The sequence below is a fragment of the Ochlerotatus camptorhynchus genome, unplaced genomic scaffold (genome assembly GCF_037179485.1).
Source record: "Ochlerotatus camptorhynchus isolate MF236.1 unplaced genomic scaffold, CSIRO-AGI_Acam_v1.1 ptg000679l, whole genome shotgun sequence".
Classification (NCBI taxonomy): domain Eukaryota; kingdom Metazoa; phylum Arthropoda; class Insecta; order Diptera; family Culicidae; genus Ochlerotatus; species Ochlerotatus camptorhynchus.
Window position 1 is genome coordinate 199,674 of NW_027041156.1, and position 15,857 is coordinate 215,530.

Here is a 15,857-nt window from a genome sequence, read left to right on the forward strand (position 1 = left end):
TAAGGATCACTTCTGATTTTGACAATTTTGGGTTTGATAATCGAGCACTGGTGAATATCAACAAACGCGTATTCGTTGATGTATAATAAACTCATTTGTTCATTTCGCTCGTTTCGTAACTACGAAGATGTTCAAAACAAACGCAATTCATCGACACTGGGTTGAAGCGCTACTCCTTGCGTGTGATGGTAAATGATAAAAACAGACACTGATAAGGAGTGGAAAATTAAACTTTTCAATTCGGCAATCAAATCTTCATGCCAAACACTGTTGAATGCTCTGTCTAGAAGAGTAACTCCAGTTGAGCAGCCTTCAGATTTGTTTGAACGAATTAAATTGCTAGCCGGTGCCGGTGGTGTAGTGGTAAGCGTGACTGCTTTCTAACACCCCAATGGGTCTGGGTTCAATCCCAGCCGAGGTCGGTGGGATTTTTCTGAGGCATAAAAATCTCTGGTTACGTCTTCCTTCGGAAGGGAAGTAAAGCCGTTGGTCCCGGCCCATGTGTGTTGAATGGGTGCGATATCCTACGCAGGTGTGGAAGCTGCCTTCCTGCACATTCGATTGCGGTCAATGGATGGCAATCGATGTCCGTCGGTGATTGGCACTAGATTGCGGAACAGAGACCGACGTTAAATAAAGGAATGAATTAAATTGGTAACTCTTAGGAGTTGATGACTAGCTCAATGTCCATGTCGAAATCCAAACTACTCATCAGTAGCTAAAAGCGTCAGCTGAATATTTATCCGGTTTCAAAATTGGAACGAGTTAAGCATTTTTTCATTTATCAGGAAAGTATGCCAAATGGAAACATCTGTTAAATAATTTTACCAAGAAAGACAAGGTACTCGCTAGGAGTTTTTTGATGAGAATACAGAAAATTCCACTATAACCTGGAGCTTTCATTTTTGAAACTTTTTAGTTATAGATCTTAGTTTGTCCAAATCAGTCCCCAGGAATCATAAAAAAAATCCGAGAGAAATAATCAGAAAATCCCGAGTAACCTGATTCTCAATAAGACTATTAAGACCCTAACTGAAATTATGGGAACTCTCGAATAGCATAGCAAGTTTCTGAGCTTTTTACGAATTTGTGATCAAAATTTTACCACCTTCTTTAAGGGGAAGTTCACGGCTTCGAAAAAAATAATTACGTTTTGATTTTTCTAAAAATATTGAAAAAAAAGTATCAAAAATCTAAAAAAATCACATTTTTTTCTAATTTTTTAAAGAAAATTCACGTGTAAAACATGTTTTATAAGTCATTATGGCATAAAGTTGGACTCAAAAAACCACAAAACATCAACTTTTCGGTTTTTCTGAGAGTCCAACTTTTTTTTCATGATGGGATTGAAAATTTTTTTTGCATGTAATTTTTGACAAAAATCTAAGGAAGAAACTGATTTTCTTGGATTTTTGATAATTTTTCCCAATATTTGAAGGTCGTCGTCTATTATAATTGAATCGAATTTAACGGCTTCTGTTTCAACTATAGAAGTAGTTTATAGAGATTCAAGGGCATTGTTAATATCATCTTTGATTTGCAAAGGAATATTTGGATCAAAGTTATAATTCAATGCAAAGGAATATTTGGATCAAAGTTATAGTTCAATGTTCGATATTGCTGCCAATCAGCTCTATGGTAATTGAGGCTGTTTGGGTATTGAATAGTGTAATAACCTGCACAACAATTATCAAACAGAATTTTACCATTGAAATTGCTTTTAGCATTTATCCATAAGCGGTTTTTTGCTTTAAAATCTCCAATAATGAAGAATTCTGACCTATGAGGGGTAAGTTTCTCAAGGTCACCCTTGAGAAAAATTCTTTTGCTGGCCTACGAATTGGAATGGAAAATAGGCAGCTATAAACGTAAGTTGTCCAAAGTTTCAAAAACTTTGGTTTCAAACGAAGAGAGAATTTTATGTTTGATTCGTCTATGAACAATGATGGCAACGCCACCACAGGGTCCATCAAGACGATCATTCAGATAAATGAAAAAAAAGGTTTAAGGAACGTTTCAGTTATAACGGCAATATGCACATTTTGAACTCTCAAAAAGCTAAATAGCTCGTCTTCATTATTTTTAAGAGATCGAACATTTTAAAATATTTAATGATTTAAAATCCATTACTGAATTTCAAAGTCATGACGAAATTGTTCGCAAATTTTACTCCAGTTTGAATAGCATCAAACATGGAGTTAGATTTTAGCATATCAGTAATCATGTCAATTAATGATTTCTGTAAAAATTCCATTTTAGGAGCAAAATTTCCTTTAGAATTATATTGGCTAGTATTTTGATATCTACCCGTTGCAATAGCAGCATAGGTAGCTCCATTTACTCGCTGAACATTGATAGCAGTAAGGGGAGTAGGTATAGATGAAAAATTTGAAGCAGGGGTGATATTTGTATCTAAGGGTACGAATGTAGAATTTGTTCCTTGCTAACCGTTGTTAACGTCAGTGGAATTTGTACCTGGTCGGAAACGTGGAGCGTTTCCTACCTGTCGCTTAGAACAAGATTGTAGGATCGCTTTGCGAAATTGCAAAAACAATTGGAATATTTAACACAATACAATCTAATCACAAAGTTAATTAAACTACAATCTAAGGTTAATATTCTTCAAGAAAACATATATGAGGTTATTACCCATTATCCAACCATATTTATTTTTCCCGTAAAGCCACCAATAATCCCTAAGCCAATGGGATACGCCAAAATGAGCATCCAGTTAATCGCCTTTTTCATTTCTTATTACTTTTAATTTTCAGAAGTCCCTCGACAGGTCGGAGCCAGTAACGTTAGCGCCACAGTCGCAAAGCAGTGAAGGTATTTTCACCGGAAAAATGGCTCTATTAAGGTCCAATCCCCAAGCGGGGCTTTTCTGTTCCAGACTAGTAAATACGAATCCCGAAGGAGCCTGAAGCGAGCGCATTATTTTGTGATTCTAAGGAAATCCAAAGCACAAAGGGACATCAAAGCATAGGATCTATAAATATCCGCTGCGTTATTTTTGCGGTACCTTTGGTTCTCCTACCATCTTTAAAAAGGCAAAATTTGACGAGGGAAATACAAAGAGGTTTTGAATCAATTAAAAAGGGAAAAGTTGGGAAACGATACAAATTATTTGGTGGCAAACGTTGCAAAGATAATGGCAGCAAGGATCTGTTGCATCAGCAGTGCTAGAGTAAAAGAAGGGAGGGTTTAGCGCTCAAGGAGAAGGAAAAAACCAAGGGAGTGCCAGTGAAATTAATTGCCAACGCAACTGTTTTCACAAGCCTGGATACTTTGCTTTTTCCGAAAACCATTTTCCCAGTATGACCTATACCTCCCATCATCATCGTCATCATCATCATCATCATCATCATCATCGTCAGTGGTGGTGGTTTCAGTTTGAGGGACAGCAATTGAGCCGAGGCTTGATTGAAGTGGAAATGAAAGCAGGCAGAACAAGTGGCTGTGCATCGAACTGTAATAAAGTGGCTAACGATGTGTTATAATTAAATCACGACAGATGCGTACCGCGCCACCAGATGACTTTGGCGGAAGTTGCACCAGTAAAGCACTGGACCAAGTGAGATAGAAGCAGAGGCAGAGGCAACGAATGGTTATTGCTGCTGCGGAAACGGATTCTACGACATAATCGTAAATTGCGCCATTTGCAGCTGGCAGGACTCCCATCATCGTGCTGTTCATTTCGATTCGAAGGTAAGTGTATGAGGCAAGGGTACTGGATAGGCAACAGCTGCACAAAGGAGTAAAACCTAAAGTTTGACCGAAATCCCTCACTTTTTTTAGATATATAAACATCTAGAATAGCGTAAACCGCCATCATTCGCGTAGTTAAGAAAAACGTAATTTAAACTAAGTGATGAAAAAGTTTTGAAGGTACTAGCGATAAACTATTTCTACCAAAAAGCAGTGTTGCTGAAGTTGTATAAAAGAAAAATATACAACTACCAATATGTGTGACATAATCTTGCTAAAAAATAAAATTCTTCAATATGTCTTTGCGCCTAATTCAACGCATTTGAAAAGCGGGTATTTATTGAATATTTGTGTGTGATAACTATTACAATCCAGTGGCACATCTAAGGACATTTATAGAGTAACTGGATGCAAAACTATAGGGTAACGGGATAGGCTCTCGGTCTACGTTCTATTCCGAACACATCTTTCGATTTTTTTTATTGATGTTATATTACGTTATGATAAAATTATGTTGAAAGAACCCTAAAAATGGTTCATTCCCTTCATTGTAGGGTGCAGCACTACCTCGGCATATGGGACCCATTTCCGTCATAGACGTAAAAAACAAAATGAATACAAACAGCTTACATTCAACATTCTTGCACCAAATCAAAGAAGACTGGCAACTTTGCCAGGATCCAAACGACAGATGCAGTAGCGCTGCACTTGAGCGAAGGTGGAAGCAACGCATAGAAAAGTGATCAGATACACAAACCTTTCTTCTGAGGATGTAATGTTTGCTATCAAATTCGTTCGAAGCATTTACCTTTGAGCGGCAGATGACGCAATTGTACCTGTCTCTTAACGGTCATGCGAGAAAATGGAAGAGCTGCCAGTCTACTTGATATGTTGTCTTCGATTAAATGCTTTGCTGACGAGATACATTACGAATACTATTAAATAATTTGTACACGACTGTCAGAGACTGATTTGGTTGTACTGAAGTGAAGTGAGGTATGCTGAAATGTGGTCACACCTTACTGTTTATCTGAGTGAAAAAATGTCGGTTTACGGAGCAATAATATTTACATTATTTGACGAATCTCAGGTAATCGTGACCAGTCTTGTAAGCGGTGACCGTAGTCCACATTTTTTCTGTGATAATCGACTGCCTTTGCTTCCGACACTTGCAAAACAAGCTATCAAATTACAGTACCAAACTAAAATGTCATATGACAGGCTCTGTCATACGACAATGTCGCCGAAGACCAGTCACGAATGTATGTATTTTAGTTTTCCTCATAATAAGAGCTGCTGATGTTGTGCTTGTGTGAATTCTGAAAATAGCAAGCAACGATGTCCTAGTAATAACATTTCTCATCAGAAATTGTTTAATTTACACCAATTAGAGGAATTATCCAATCATTATGTATGCATTATTCAATAACCTCCTCTATCACTTTACGACTTTGATAATATCTTTCAAAGTGTTTTTTTTTATGTTACTTCATACGCGAAGTTAGCGATTTTCAGAGTTGGTTGGAAATGCTAACATGAAGCTTTAGTGTGATAATTTATTAGCTAGAGAATGATCTTTAGAAGAGAGTAGGTGGATAGTTCCGTTAGAGTACGGCAGTATGAAAATTGAATAGAAGTTGAAAAAGAGGGGTTTTAGGTCAGTCAGTTTATGAGTAAAAGAAGGACGCACATTTTTTGCCTGTAGACTTGGAGACATACTTCAAGTCTCCGCGTATATCGTACGGGTTAGGCAAAAGATGTGCGTCTAACTTTAAAAACTGTCGCATTAATGGCCCTTCGCTCATTTTCAACTTCTTTTCAATTTTCATACTGCCGTTCTCTAACGGAACTATCCACCTACTCTCTTCTAAAGATCATTCTCTAGCTAATAAATTATCACACTAAAGCTTCATGTTAGCATTTCCAACCAACTCCTCTTATCTTTATTTATTTCCTTTCGAAATCTAACCGTCTAACTTTAACATGCTTTCTAACTCCTTGCCTTGGGTAGATCACCTTCTCGTGGTACATTACGGGATGTAAGATCTACCACCGATTCCTAGTTCTGACTACTTCAAACTAGGGGAACAGGATTTTTCAGTAATCCAAGGAACACATCTTAGTCCTTGTTACTGTTTATGCCTTGTTGATAGTGACAAGACTCGGCTTTGTCCACCGAGGATGATCTTGAAGCAAGGAAAAAATGAGTTAGTAAGTCTTCATCTATGTGATTCCTAATCTTCTATTCGCTGTTCCCTAGTTTGAAGTGGTTAAGACTAGGGTTCTGATGCATGGTCATTATCGGTGTCATTCCTTAATTTTGTTGCTAAGGAATCCAATTTTGACTGACAAAGGGGCGCGCTTTTGGAGGGTGTTTCATCACTCCGAAGGGTATGAATAGCGGAACCTTTCAATTAGAGTCGGATCCTTGCGATAAATGCGAGAATGACAACTGTAAAAAAATCGAATACTTCATCATTTCTCAATAGTGATGAAGTAATACGACATGCACTAAACTAAGAACACGGGATATACTACAATAGATCAAATTACTGGTCGCAGTGGTGTTAGGTCCCGAACAGAGGAAAAAAAAACTCCTTGCCTTTTCCCGCCTACAGTGTTTTGGCATAATCCATTATTAAAACCAGTATCTCCGGAGTGTCTTGAGATATTGGCCTAGGTTCTTTCCATTAATAGAAGAATACCGACTATGTTGCTATAGTTTTGTATGTATGTAAGGTAGCCACCATCCCTTCGAAGATCTTGTCTTGTATGCAGCTCCACTTAATAGCAAGATCAATTTGAGCTACCGATCTGAATTCACAATATCGCTGTATGAAGGGCCAAAAACGGTGGGGTGGACCCGTAAGCAGAGGCACTTACGCGAAATCCACGGGAATTTAAGAATCTCCTTCCAACGATACGATCCAACAAATCGAATAACGCAATTCGCAATACTTATTAAGCTTCCTACAGGATGGTTTGTTAAGAAGGGCGCGTCAATCTCACTGAAACTGTTGGAGTAGAATTCACACCATCACAATCGAATCGGTAGGATAAAGAAAATGATAGTGTTTATTCCCTCCTAGACTCCGGTTGTCATACCACTCCAATCGTCCAGTGTCAGGTCAAATGATACCCTGATGCTCCCTCCCAACCCAGTATTTATTTATATATATAGTAAACATATGTAATGGAGAAATGAAATATATCAGAACATTAAAATACGTAATAATGAAAATATATTTATATGGATAAAAAAAACTGGTATTCCGCAATGAAAATAATAATTATTTTACATACAATATGATGCAGCTCTATGTCTCCTCAGCTCCCAATAAGGAAGATGTAACCCTGAAATTTCCAATAAAAGACACAGAAAAGGAGATTTTTGTTAGTAAGTTGGGTTCGTTGGATCAGGATTCACCTTGATAAGTGATGCGACCATGGTTTTAAATGAATCAGTGTTATCATGCATTATACTTGGATTTGCCCGAAGCCAAAACCAAATGGTGTATCATTGGGCCTTATTACGGGTGTCACTACACGGTGATAAGCAAGTGATACTCAGAATAAGAGCCGTGATTACCGTACAAATCAAATGGGAATCACTTCACCGTGACGACAAGTGACAACTTTTCACCGTGATGTGACATCCGTAATAAGCCCCATTATAATATAAATCTGAAGACGTTCCATCATCGAAATGCTGAAAATGAACTTAGAGCATGAGCATGAGCAAAATTGATCGCCCGCGACTGCCAACACCAAAGAGCTGAAAACCAATTCAAACAAATCAAATCAACAGACAAAACCAGGGTGAAAGCTGTAAGAGTGAATCATTACAGTATAAATCTAGTGATGTTCCGTCATCAAAGAGCTGGAAGAAAACTCAAATAATTTAAATCAATAGATCCAGTCTGAATGAAGGCTGCAAAAAGAGAATAATTATACAGCAATGACCCCATTTTGTCAGCTAGCAAAGTATGCGTATCTTAAACATTCATCTTGAAGGAGGAAGGTATGAAATTACAATTATGTGGAATTATTGAAAAATAACAGTCTGATGCGCGGAGAGATAGACAGGATCGGGTCATAACTGTAATGTGAATATTAGGAAGATTTATCATCATCAAACTATTCTTGAATTGACCTGGAAGAATGCTTGTGAATAATTGTTATACAGATAAATTAAATTGATAAACTAAATGGTTCAAACAACAACTCCAGCCTGTAAAAAAGCTGAAAATAGGGAATCTTTACAATGTGGATCCCCGACGGTCTTCTACTCAGTAAGCAAAAGCGGCAGACACCAGGCTAGTCGATCTGCTCAATTTAAATATTGAAACCTTATTTTATGAAGTTCTTAAGAATACCAATTGAAACACAATGTAAGCAAATAAAAGTTAAGAGTCTCATCCGAATCAAATGATTCCAAACGATACGCATTCATAGAAATTAAGTTTAAATAGACAAAAGTAGAAAAATGGAACAATCTCACCAAATCAGTCCAACTGAATCCCTTGCAAGCAGCTATGTCACGCTTGGTGTAGTAGCTCCGATCATAGACCCGCCCTACGTAGTTCAATCCTCTGGTCGAATGTAGTCGATTGCTCCATGACGCGAACACGAAGCGACCGCTCACAAAATCATACAACGCGTAAACAAACTGAAATCAAAAACTATCGCACGCGACGCCACAAATTTCTGTACCGGGAGCACAAGCGAAGAAAAAAAAAACAAACAACGCAGCACAGAACAGAAGGGGAAGTGCAAACAAATCGGTGAATCAAAAAGTGCTCGTTTTTCTACTCAACGAGCGATGTGATGTGGTAGCGTTCCACATAGGCTTTCTATGTGCACTCACACTATCATAGCATGCTGCCTATCTTAACTACAGGCCGAAGATGCCTTCTACCGCTAGGTGCGCTAGTGTTCGCAAATGACCAGTGGAGCCACTTTCTGATTTGAAGTTCCACTCCTGTGAACGCAGATAGCGACACTTCTTCTGATGCCTGCAAACATGATGCATCACGTTTTCTTTTTCGATTCCAAAACTTCTCGGAAAGCGAGAAAACCACCAATCACACACGTATAACCGTCCGGGAGGCAGAGTGCCAGCGCTAATCTGGCAAAATCAGCGAACGCACGCACAAAACAGAAATAAACTTATACACAACCGTATCCGAACAGGTTCGAAGCTGAACTGACCGACTATGTTGCAATAGTTTTACAAAAAAAAAAATAGGTTGTAATAATTAAGGAAATTATAGCACACATTGTCAAAAAAGGCATGGTGCGCCAGAGTAAAGGGTGTTACGATTAAAATTATGTCAAACCAGAGTGCGTGTACATGCGGTTAATCTTTTTTTAATTTCAATTACTATAAAATACATGAAAAATATTCAGCTAAGCTTCCGGTTGGACGAATCTAGATTACCGGGCCTACAGCCACCTCGTCTATTTGTTCGCAGCAGAACGCCAGTTTGCTTTAAACTGCTTTTCGCTTCAAACAGTTTTTTGGGTCTTCTTCAGGTCCCGCTTGACGAAGATCCAATATTGTTTGATTGGGTGACAAGCCGCAATAGCCTCCCTCTTTCTTCATTCGTAGTTTTGTCATGGCACAATGGAAAAATTATAATTGACAAAAAATTTACATTTAATAAAATGTTCGAACTGTGTTTTCTCGCAATTTTTTGTCATTTGTGCAAAAGAAACTATTTTTAAGACTAAACAAATTTACCGCAAACAAATTTTAAAGAAATTGTTTGTGAAACACAAGTTAATTTTTTTTTTATTTAAACTTGATATTCCACGATTTTTGTCAGTTTTAAAGCGTCCATTGTGTGAAATTTAAAAAAGTTAGCATTTTTGATAAGCTTTCATAAGTTAAAAAATCTTAAAATGCGCAATAGCGAAGTTTTTTTTTTTGTTTTGATTTCCGCCGATCTTGTTTTCTGTACTGAGTACCAATGCTACCGACGCCAGGAAGGCAGCTCCCACACCTGGACCCTACCTATAATCCATCAACTCATGGACGGACCAACGGCTTTACTTTCCTTTCGAAGGAAGGCGAGATCAGAGATTTAAAGCCTCAGAAAATCCTATGGCGCACAGTGGAACGAAATAAAAAAAAAGTAGGACATGGCCAAATTTTAGTTTTGGCCCAATGTCACCCCCATAAGGATTTACATTGGTCTATTTTTTATTTAATTTCAGTAAAATGAGATATCAACTTCAATCAACCATTTCCCCGACAGTCGTGAAAAAACACAAGTCTTTTTAACACGGTTTTTTTAAGCGTGGTCGTTCGAATCACATTAAGCCATTGCATAGATTAAAAAAAATCTATTTTTTTGTGTAAATACAGAAATTTTTAAAATAATCTATATGGACCATAGCATATTTATGTAAATATATTAATTTTTAAAATACATATAGATGAACTATAGCATGCTAAAATTACGATTGGCATCAAACCCCTTTTTTTTATATATCTTTAAGGATGTGAAAAATCAACATCTTGGTAGGCTTTTTCACACTGTACATATTTCCCGTGTTAACAATACCTGAGTGTATATCATTCATAAATATATTCACATGATTAAATGTTTTTTCCTTGCTAAAATGTGAATGCTGTAAGGTAAAGAACGAAAAATTTTGATTTTTTGGTCCAATATCACCCCCACTTACACAGCAAAAACAAATTTATTTTAATAATACATCCAAGAGGATGCACGTCAATCATATCGAAAATCTTATGTAATTTTTATGGCCACAACAATAAACAAATGCGTAATGTCAGTTCATGCTCTGTATTAATGATAATTTTATCCTTTTTGGCAAGTAATATTACACCATGTTTTCGACACTTTAGAAGTGCATCCACTTTGATGTGATATTAACATTAATTTTTTGCTGTGTTCGGAACACTGAAACAAGGATCATAGTTAGGAGTACTATTTTTCATAAATCACTTATTTTCAATATAACCACGCATAATACCGTTAGATCTACCATGATTTCAGTGTAGTTGACTATGAGTGCAAAGAAACAACAATATAATATTTTTGCCAATAGATTTTGTTTCTGTTTAGTTTTAAAATACGAAATGTAACATACCTCAAACTTAAAAACGCAGTAAATTGAAACTCTTAGTCAAATAACAAAAAAATGTAGTCACAATTTATTTCAATGGGAAAATAGCCATCTCCAGTATGATACACCCTGAAACCATTCAACATAAGGAAACTAACAACTTCTGTGTTATTCACAATATAAGCCACAACTCATTACAACGGACTTCTGGAGTAGTACAATAATGTTACATTAATTTTCATTCTTTTTATCATTTCAGTAATCGCTGCTCATCACGTCCACTAAGTTGATGGTAACATAAGCGCACAAAACCACCAGCCCCTTTGTGGTTGACCACAATATCGGAACAGTTTTATCATCCCATCGGTAGTAGACCACTTTAGTGCCATACGGAGAGCCAAGTTGCTAAGAGTCAGTCTCTCAATTTGTGTGATAAGCATAATAATAATAACGATAATAATAATAAAAATAATAATAATAATAATCGCTGTTGTAGAAATAATGAACACGTTCAAAATGACCACGATAGCATTCCGACGTTGGTTGATGATGAAACATGTAATCATAAATGCGTCATGTTTGCTAATTATATGCACAGCTGCCAACGTTGCCACGGCACCCTCGACGACAGGAGCGGTAACGGGGGTGGACATCCCAAGAGGCAAGTTTCAATCGATTCGTGACACCGTTGGCGCCGGAAACCGACCAGACAATAAGCAGACGCCCGCTGTGCATAGAAATTTGATGCTTGAGCGAGAATTTTATGTGAATAGCCACGATAAAACTTTATCTCCCGTAAAGTCTGATTACGATGTTAAGGATTTCCAGAACAAACGTGACTCTCGGTTTAGTGCAAATGTGAGGTGGAAACGAAGCCCTAGTAACTCTAGTACAAATAGCAATTTCAATATTCTAAACTTATCAAACAAGAAGCTTAGTGATGGCAAGCGTTTAGCAGAAGAGTTGTCAAACTACAGCCACAGGCAGATTAATTACGAGATAAGTCACTACTACAACTTCAGTGATATCAGTGCATTAGACCTATCGAGAAACAGCCTATCGGAGGAACTTCCGGAACATGTGCAAGGAAACTTTTCCGGTCTCTCATGGCTAGACTTGTCGGAAAATAATCTCACCTCCGCAATTGGACTGAAGTTTCCCGCACTAAAATATTTGAATCTGTCGAGCAATCACATAAAGTCATTTTCTACCACCCACCTGCAGCATTTGACTCGGCTGGATATCTCCTGCAATTCCATATCCAGTAGGGTAGCACTTCTCCCTCTGATGCTACGAAATCTGACCGATCTGGATCTCAGCTGCAATCAACTGGAAACTATAGACAAAAGTTTCTGCTTCCACACCCACTCGCTGCACCGGTTAGACATTTCCGAAAACGTAATCAAGCGGCTGAATCGTTCCATTTTCTACAATCTTATCAACCTAGAGCATCTGAACCTCGCCGGAAATCGAATCGATGTTATTGAAAATGACACGTTCTCCTATCTGCTAAATCTGCAATTTCTGGACCTGTCGCGCAACGACATCGGACCGGGCTCGATTCGGGCGCTTCAGGGCATTCCGGCACTGATTGGCCTTTCGTTGGCGTACAATGCGCGCCTCGGACCGGTCATGCACGAGTTTGTAGCCTCCTGGAGCTTGAAAGAGCTGGACGCTAGCGGAACTGGGCTGTGCCACATCCCGACGGCACTGGCGCAGTCGGTTAAATCGCTGAAGTTGACCAATAATTTGCTGAGCGTAAGTATTTTTGAAACTTGTTTTTTTTTATCAGTTGAATCTGTGGAACGGCAAGAGGAGTTTCCGCTGCAATGGCTGTCTTTTTATATGTTCGCAGCAATTCACAATCGTTTTATAATGGACTTTTATATTGAACTAGGGAAGGAAACGGCTTCGACACTCAAATGTCATTAGCCAAATAATCAGGTCCACCATGTACTGAATGGGGAATTGTGGGTTTTAATTCCACCGGTGAACGTAGATTTTTTCGCAAATTTTCTCAAACGTACGTGATATATTATTACCTCTCAGTATCTTCTAACTGTTCCATAAAGACAATTAATGATGACTGAAAAAAATTTCCTCTTCTTTTTTTGCTTTATTATAGAAACTTTCAGCCCATAGCTGGTGGACTGAAAAATCGTTAACCGTACTTAAACGCTATATAGGGTCGAGAACTACTTCGGCCTAATCGCCCATTTTGGGCCTATCGAGCAGAAAACTTCAAATAAATCCATGATTTCAGAGTTAACAAGTCAATTATGCATTTGGTACGATACTTGAGTTAAAAAGTTACGGAACGAAGTCAATGAGAACGCGTGATATGAACGTTTGCACCCATTATTCCCAAAAAACAAAAGAAGCTCTCCGACCGAATCAATTTTTATCTTCAACCGATAGGCCGAAGTGAATTCATTGGCGTTTCAATGGCGTTCCAATGCGTTAGGCCGAGTTTGGCGTCAAGAAGCAGTGTTAGACTTTTGACAATATCTCAACGATTGGTTTCTCTTTATCAAATCTCACGGTACATACGGAAACGGAAAGGTAAATATATTTGGAAGCCATCAGTAATAATATCATTCCGTTTGGTGCTAAACTGCGCTAGATTAAGGAAGACTAAGTGCGGGTTGTGCTAATAGGCCGGAAATGGCGTAGTTAACCCTATTTATATATAATTTTTTTTCATTGATTTGTTTTCCGTCGATCTTGTTTTCCGTGCTGAGCACCAATGCTACCGACGCCAGGGAGGCAGATCCCACACCTGGACCCTACCTATCGACCCATCAACTCATGAACCTGGGACCAACGGCTTTACTTCCCTCCGAAGGAAGGCGTGATCAGAGATGTTATACCTCAGAACATCCCGGCGGCGTCTTCTGGGATTAAACCCAGGCCTGCTGGGGTGAGAGGCAATCACGCTTACCACTACACCACCGGCGCCGCTGAACGCTAAATATTAATGAACCATTTTTCGAAATCATATTGAGTAAATTAAGTCTGATATTACAGGTATTATTCTTAAAATTATGGATGAACAACCAACTTTTTTTTTAATTCTACAACTTGATGGACCCTTCAATATGGAGTTATGGAGAGTTGACTGCACTTATATAAAAATAATCCTAGCTCGAAATTCAACGGTTTTTTAATTTTTTTTTTATCTCACTAAGATTTTAGGGGAGTAGGGGAGGGGCATCAACTGAAAATCTAAGTGTGTCTTACGAGTGTGGTAGAGGAAGTCTAACAATCACTCAAAACCCCTTACATATTTTGTAAGGCATCTTCGATACAACGTAGCTCAACTCAATATAACGCAACTTTTGCTTCGTAAAAGATGAAAAATAAATCAATATGTTTGCTCAGAAACTAGTTTTGATACGTTAAAATGTTAGGACTGTATTTTAAAGATTTCAATTTGAAATTGACTACTTTCCAACGAAATATAAAAAAAACAACTGGAGTCGCTTTTTACGCAGGGGATACGAACCGCGTATAAAAAACGCGTAAATTCTAAAATACGCGTTAAAAACGACCCGCATAAAAAGTGATTCGGTAATTCACAAACAAAAATGCACGTTGGAATAGAAAATTCTGATTTTGATGCATTGATACCAGTGATTCAAGTGTCACCACAACCTGGTGTGGAACGACAGCGTCATTAATTTTGTCTGAGCAAATTTGATTGAATGGAAAAAAAATCTCTTGATTTACACATACACATTCAGACCATTGTGGTGACACTTGAACCTCTGGAATCAACGCATCAACATAAGAATTTTCTATTCCAACGTGCATTTTTGTTTGTAATTACATACTCTTTAATATCTACAAACATGGCCTCCTATACAGATGCTTGCGGTGTATAATCCATGCTTGGTGACGTAACTGAAACTCGAATACTGAGATCTAGTATCGGTGATGGATGACATTTAAAGTCAATATCAACAAACAACCGTAGCCCAAGTATCTCACAAAATATAAAAATACATTTACATTTACATTTACATTTACATAATTTCAGAATATCCATCTTAAAAAAAAAACTTCCTGCAGATTTTTGTATTTTGATAAGTCAATAAACTAAAAGAAACTTTGCGATTTGAAATAATTGATTTTGAAAGGTATTCTACAACTTCTCAAATGTTAATTAGAGTCGATAGATAGACTACTATTTTTTTCAGCTTAGTTGTTTCCGATAACATTATCTGGAGCCCGAGTAAATTTTCTGTAGAAGGCACACGGTAAACCTTCAGGAACAAGAAGAACTATTCACCAACCCCATCCTACACTGCACTACCCGAGCAAGAACCGATAACATATGAATATCTTAATGTGGTATGCTATCTCATCTTTGTATCTTTCTTCCTCTTCGCATTACAAGCTTATTGCTTATCGCACATTAGCTTTTTGCGTGCTCTAGATACGCACTTCAGTGGCCCTTCGTCTGTCGACAGAAGCAGGTCACTCGCAATGTGTGTTACGCGATCGTCTGTTTACTCGGCAGCAACCATTGTGTGGTCCTCCTCATTGTTATTCATCAGCAGTTCTTTCAGTCGATGCGTCGTCGACTTTGGAAAGCAACCGTTTCGTGATGAGTGTGTGAGTGCTGACTACGTTTTGCGTCCACGACAGCAATGGAAGCGCTCTGCCCCTCGTTGGCGATACTGCCATACAATGAATGTACTGGAAGCGGTTTCTCATGGAGGAAGCTTTTTGGATAGAGGAAGATAAAGTGTTTAATTTATTGCATCTTTTTACTATAGTTTTAAGATGTTTTGTATAGTGAACAAGAAACCTCGGCTCTGTAAAGTTAATTCGGTTGAGCCTTATCAATAAATCAATTACCAAAATAAAAGATACGCACTTCCACAGTTATTAGTAAAGCTTTCGATGCCAATGAATGAATTTGTATATTATGTGGCAAGCACAATAATACCTTATGCCCAGGGAAATCGAGAAAATTTCCAATCCTAAAATTCCCTCGACCGGACCGAGAATCAAACCCGCCGGCTACAACATGGAAATAGCAATGG

General features: G+C 38.0%; 1 protein-coding gene across 3 annotated transcripts in view; it reads left to right on the forward strand.

The window, feature by feature from the left end:
* Positions 1-15,857, forward strand: part of 2mit — a 169,704-nt gene that overhangs the window by 130,899 nt on the left and 22,948 nt on the right. Inside the window, exons 2-4 of one of the 3 annotated variants that reach the window (XM_065238004.1) lie at positions 2,772-2,829; positions 3,515-3,708; positions 11,066-12,564. In XM_065238004.1, the coding sequence (XP_065094076.1) occupies positions 11,308-12,564 (1,257 nt within the window). In that variant the 5' untranslated portion in view covers positions 2,772-2,829; positions 3,515-3,708; positions 11,066-11,307. Of the gene's footprint in view, positions 1-2,771; positions 3,709-11,065; positions 12,565-15,857 lie in introns of all 3 variants that reach the window. The other 2 variants (XM_065238003.1, XM_065238005.1) reach the window with 2 other exon arrangements.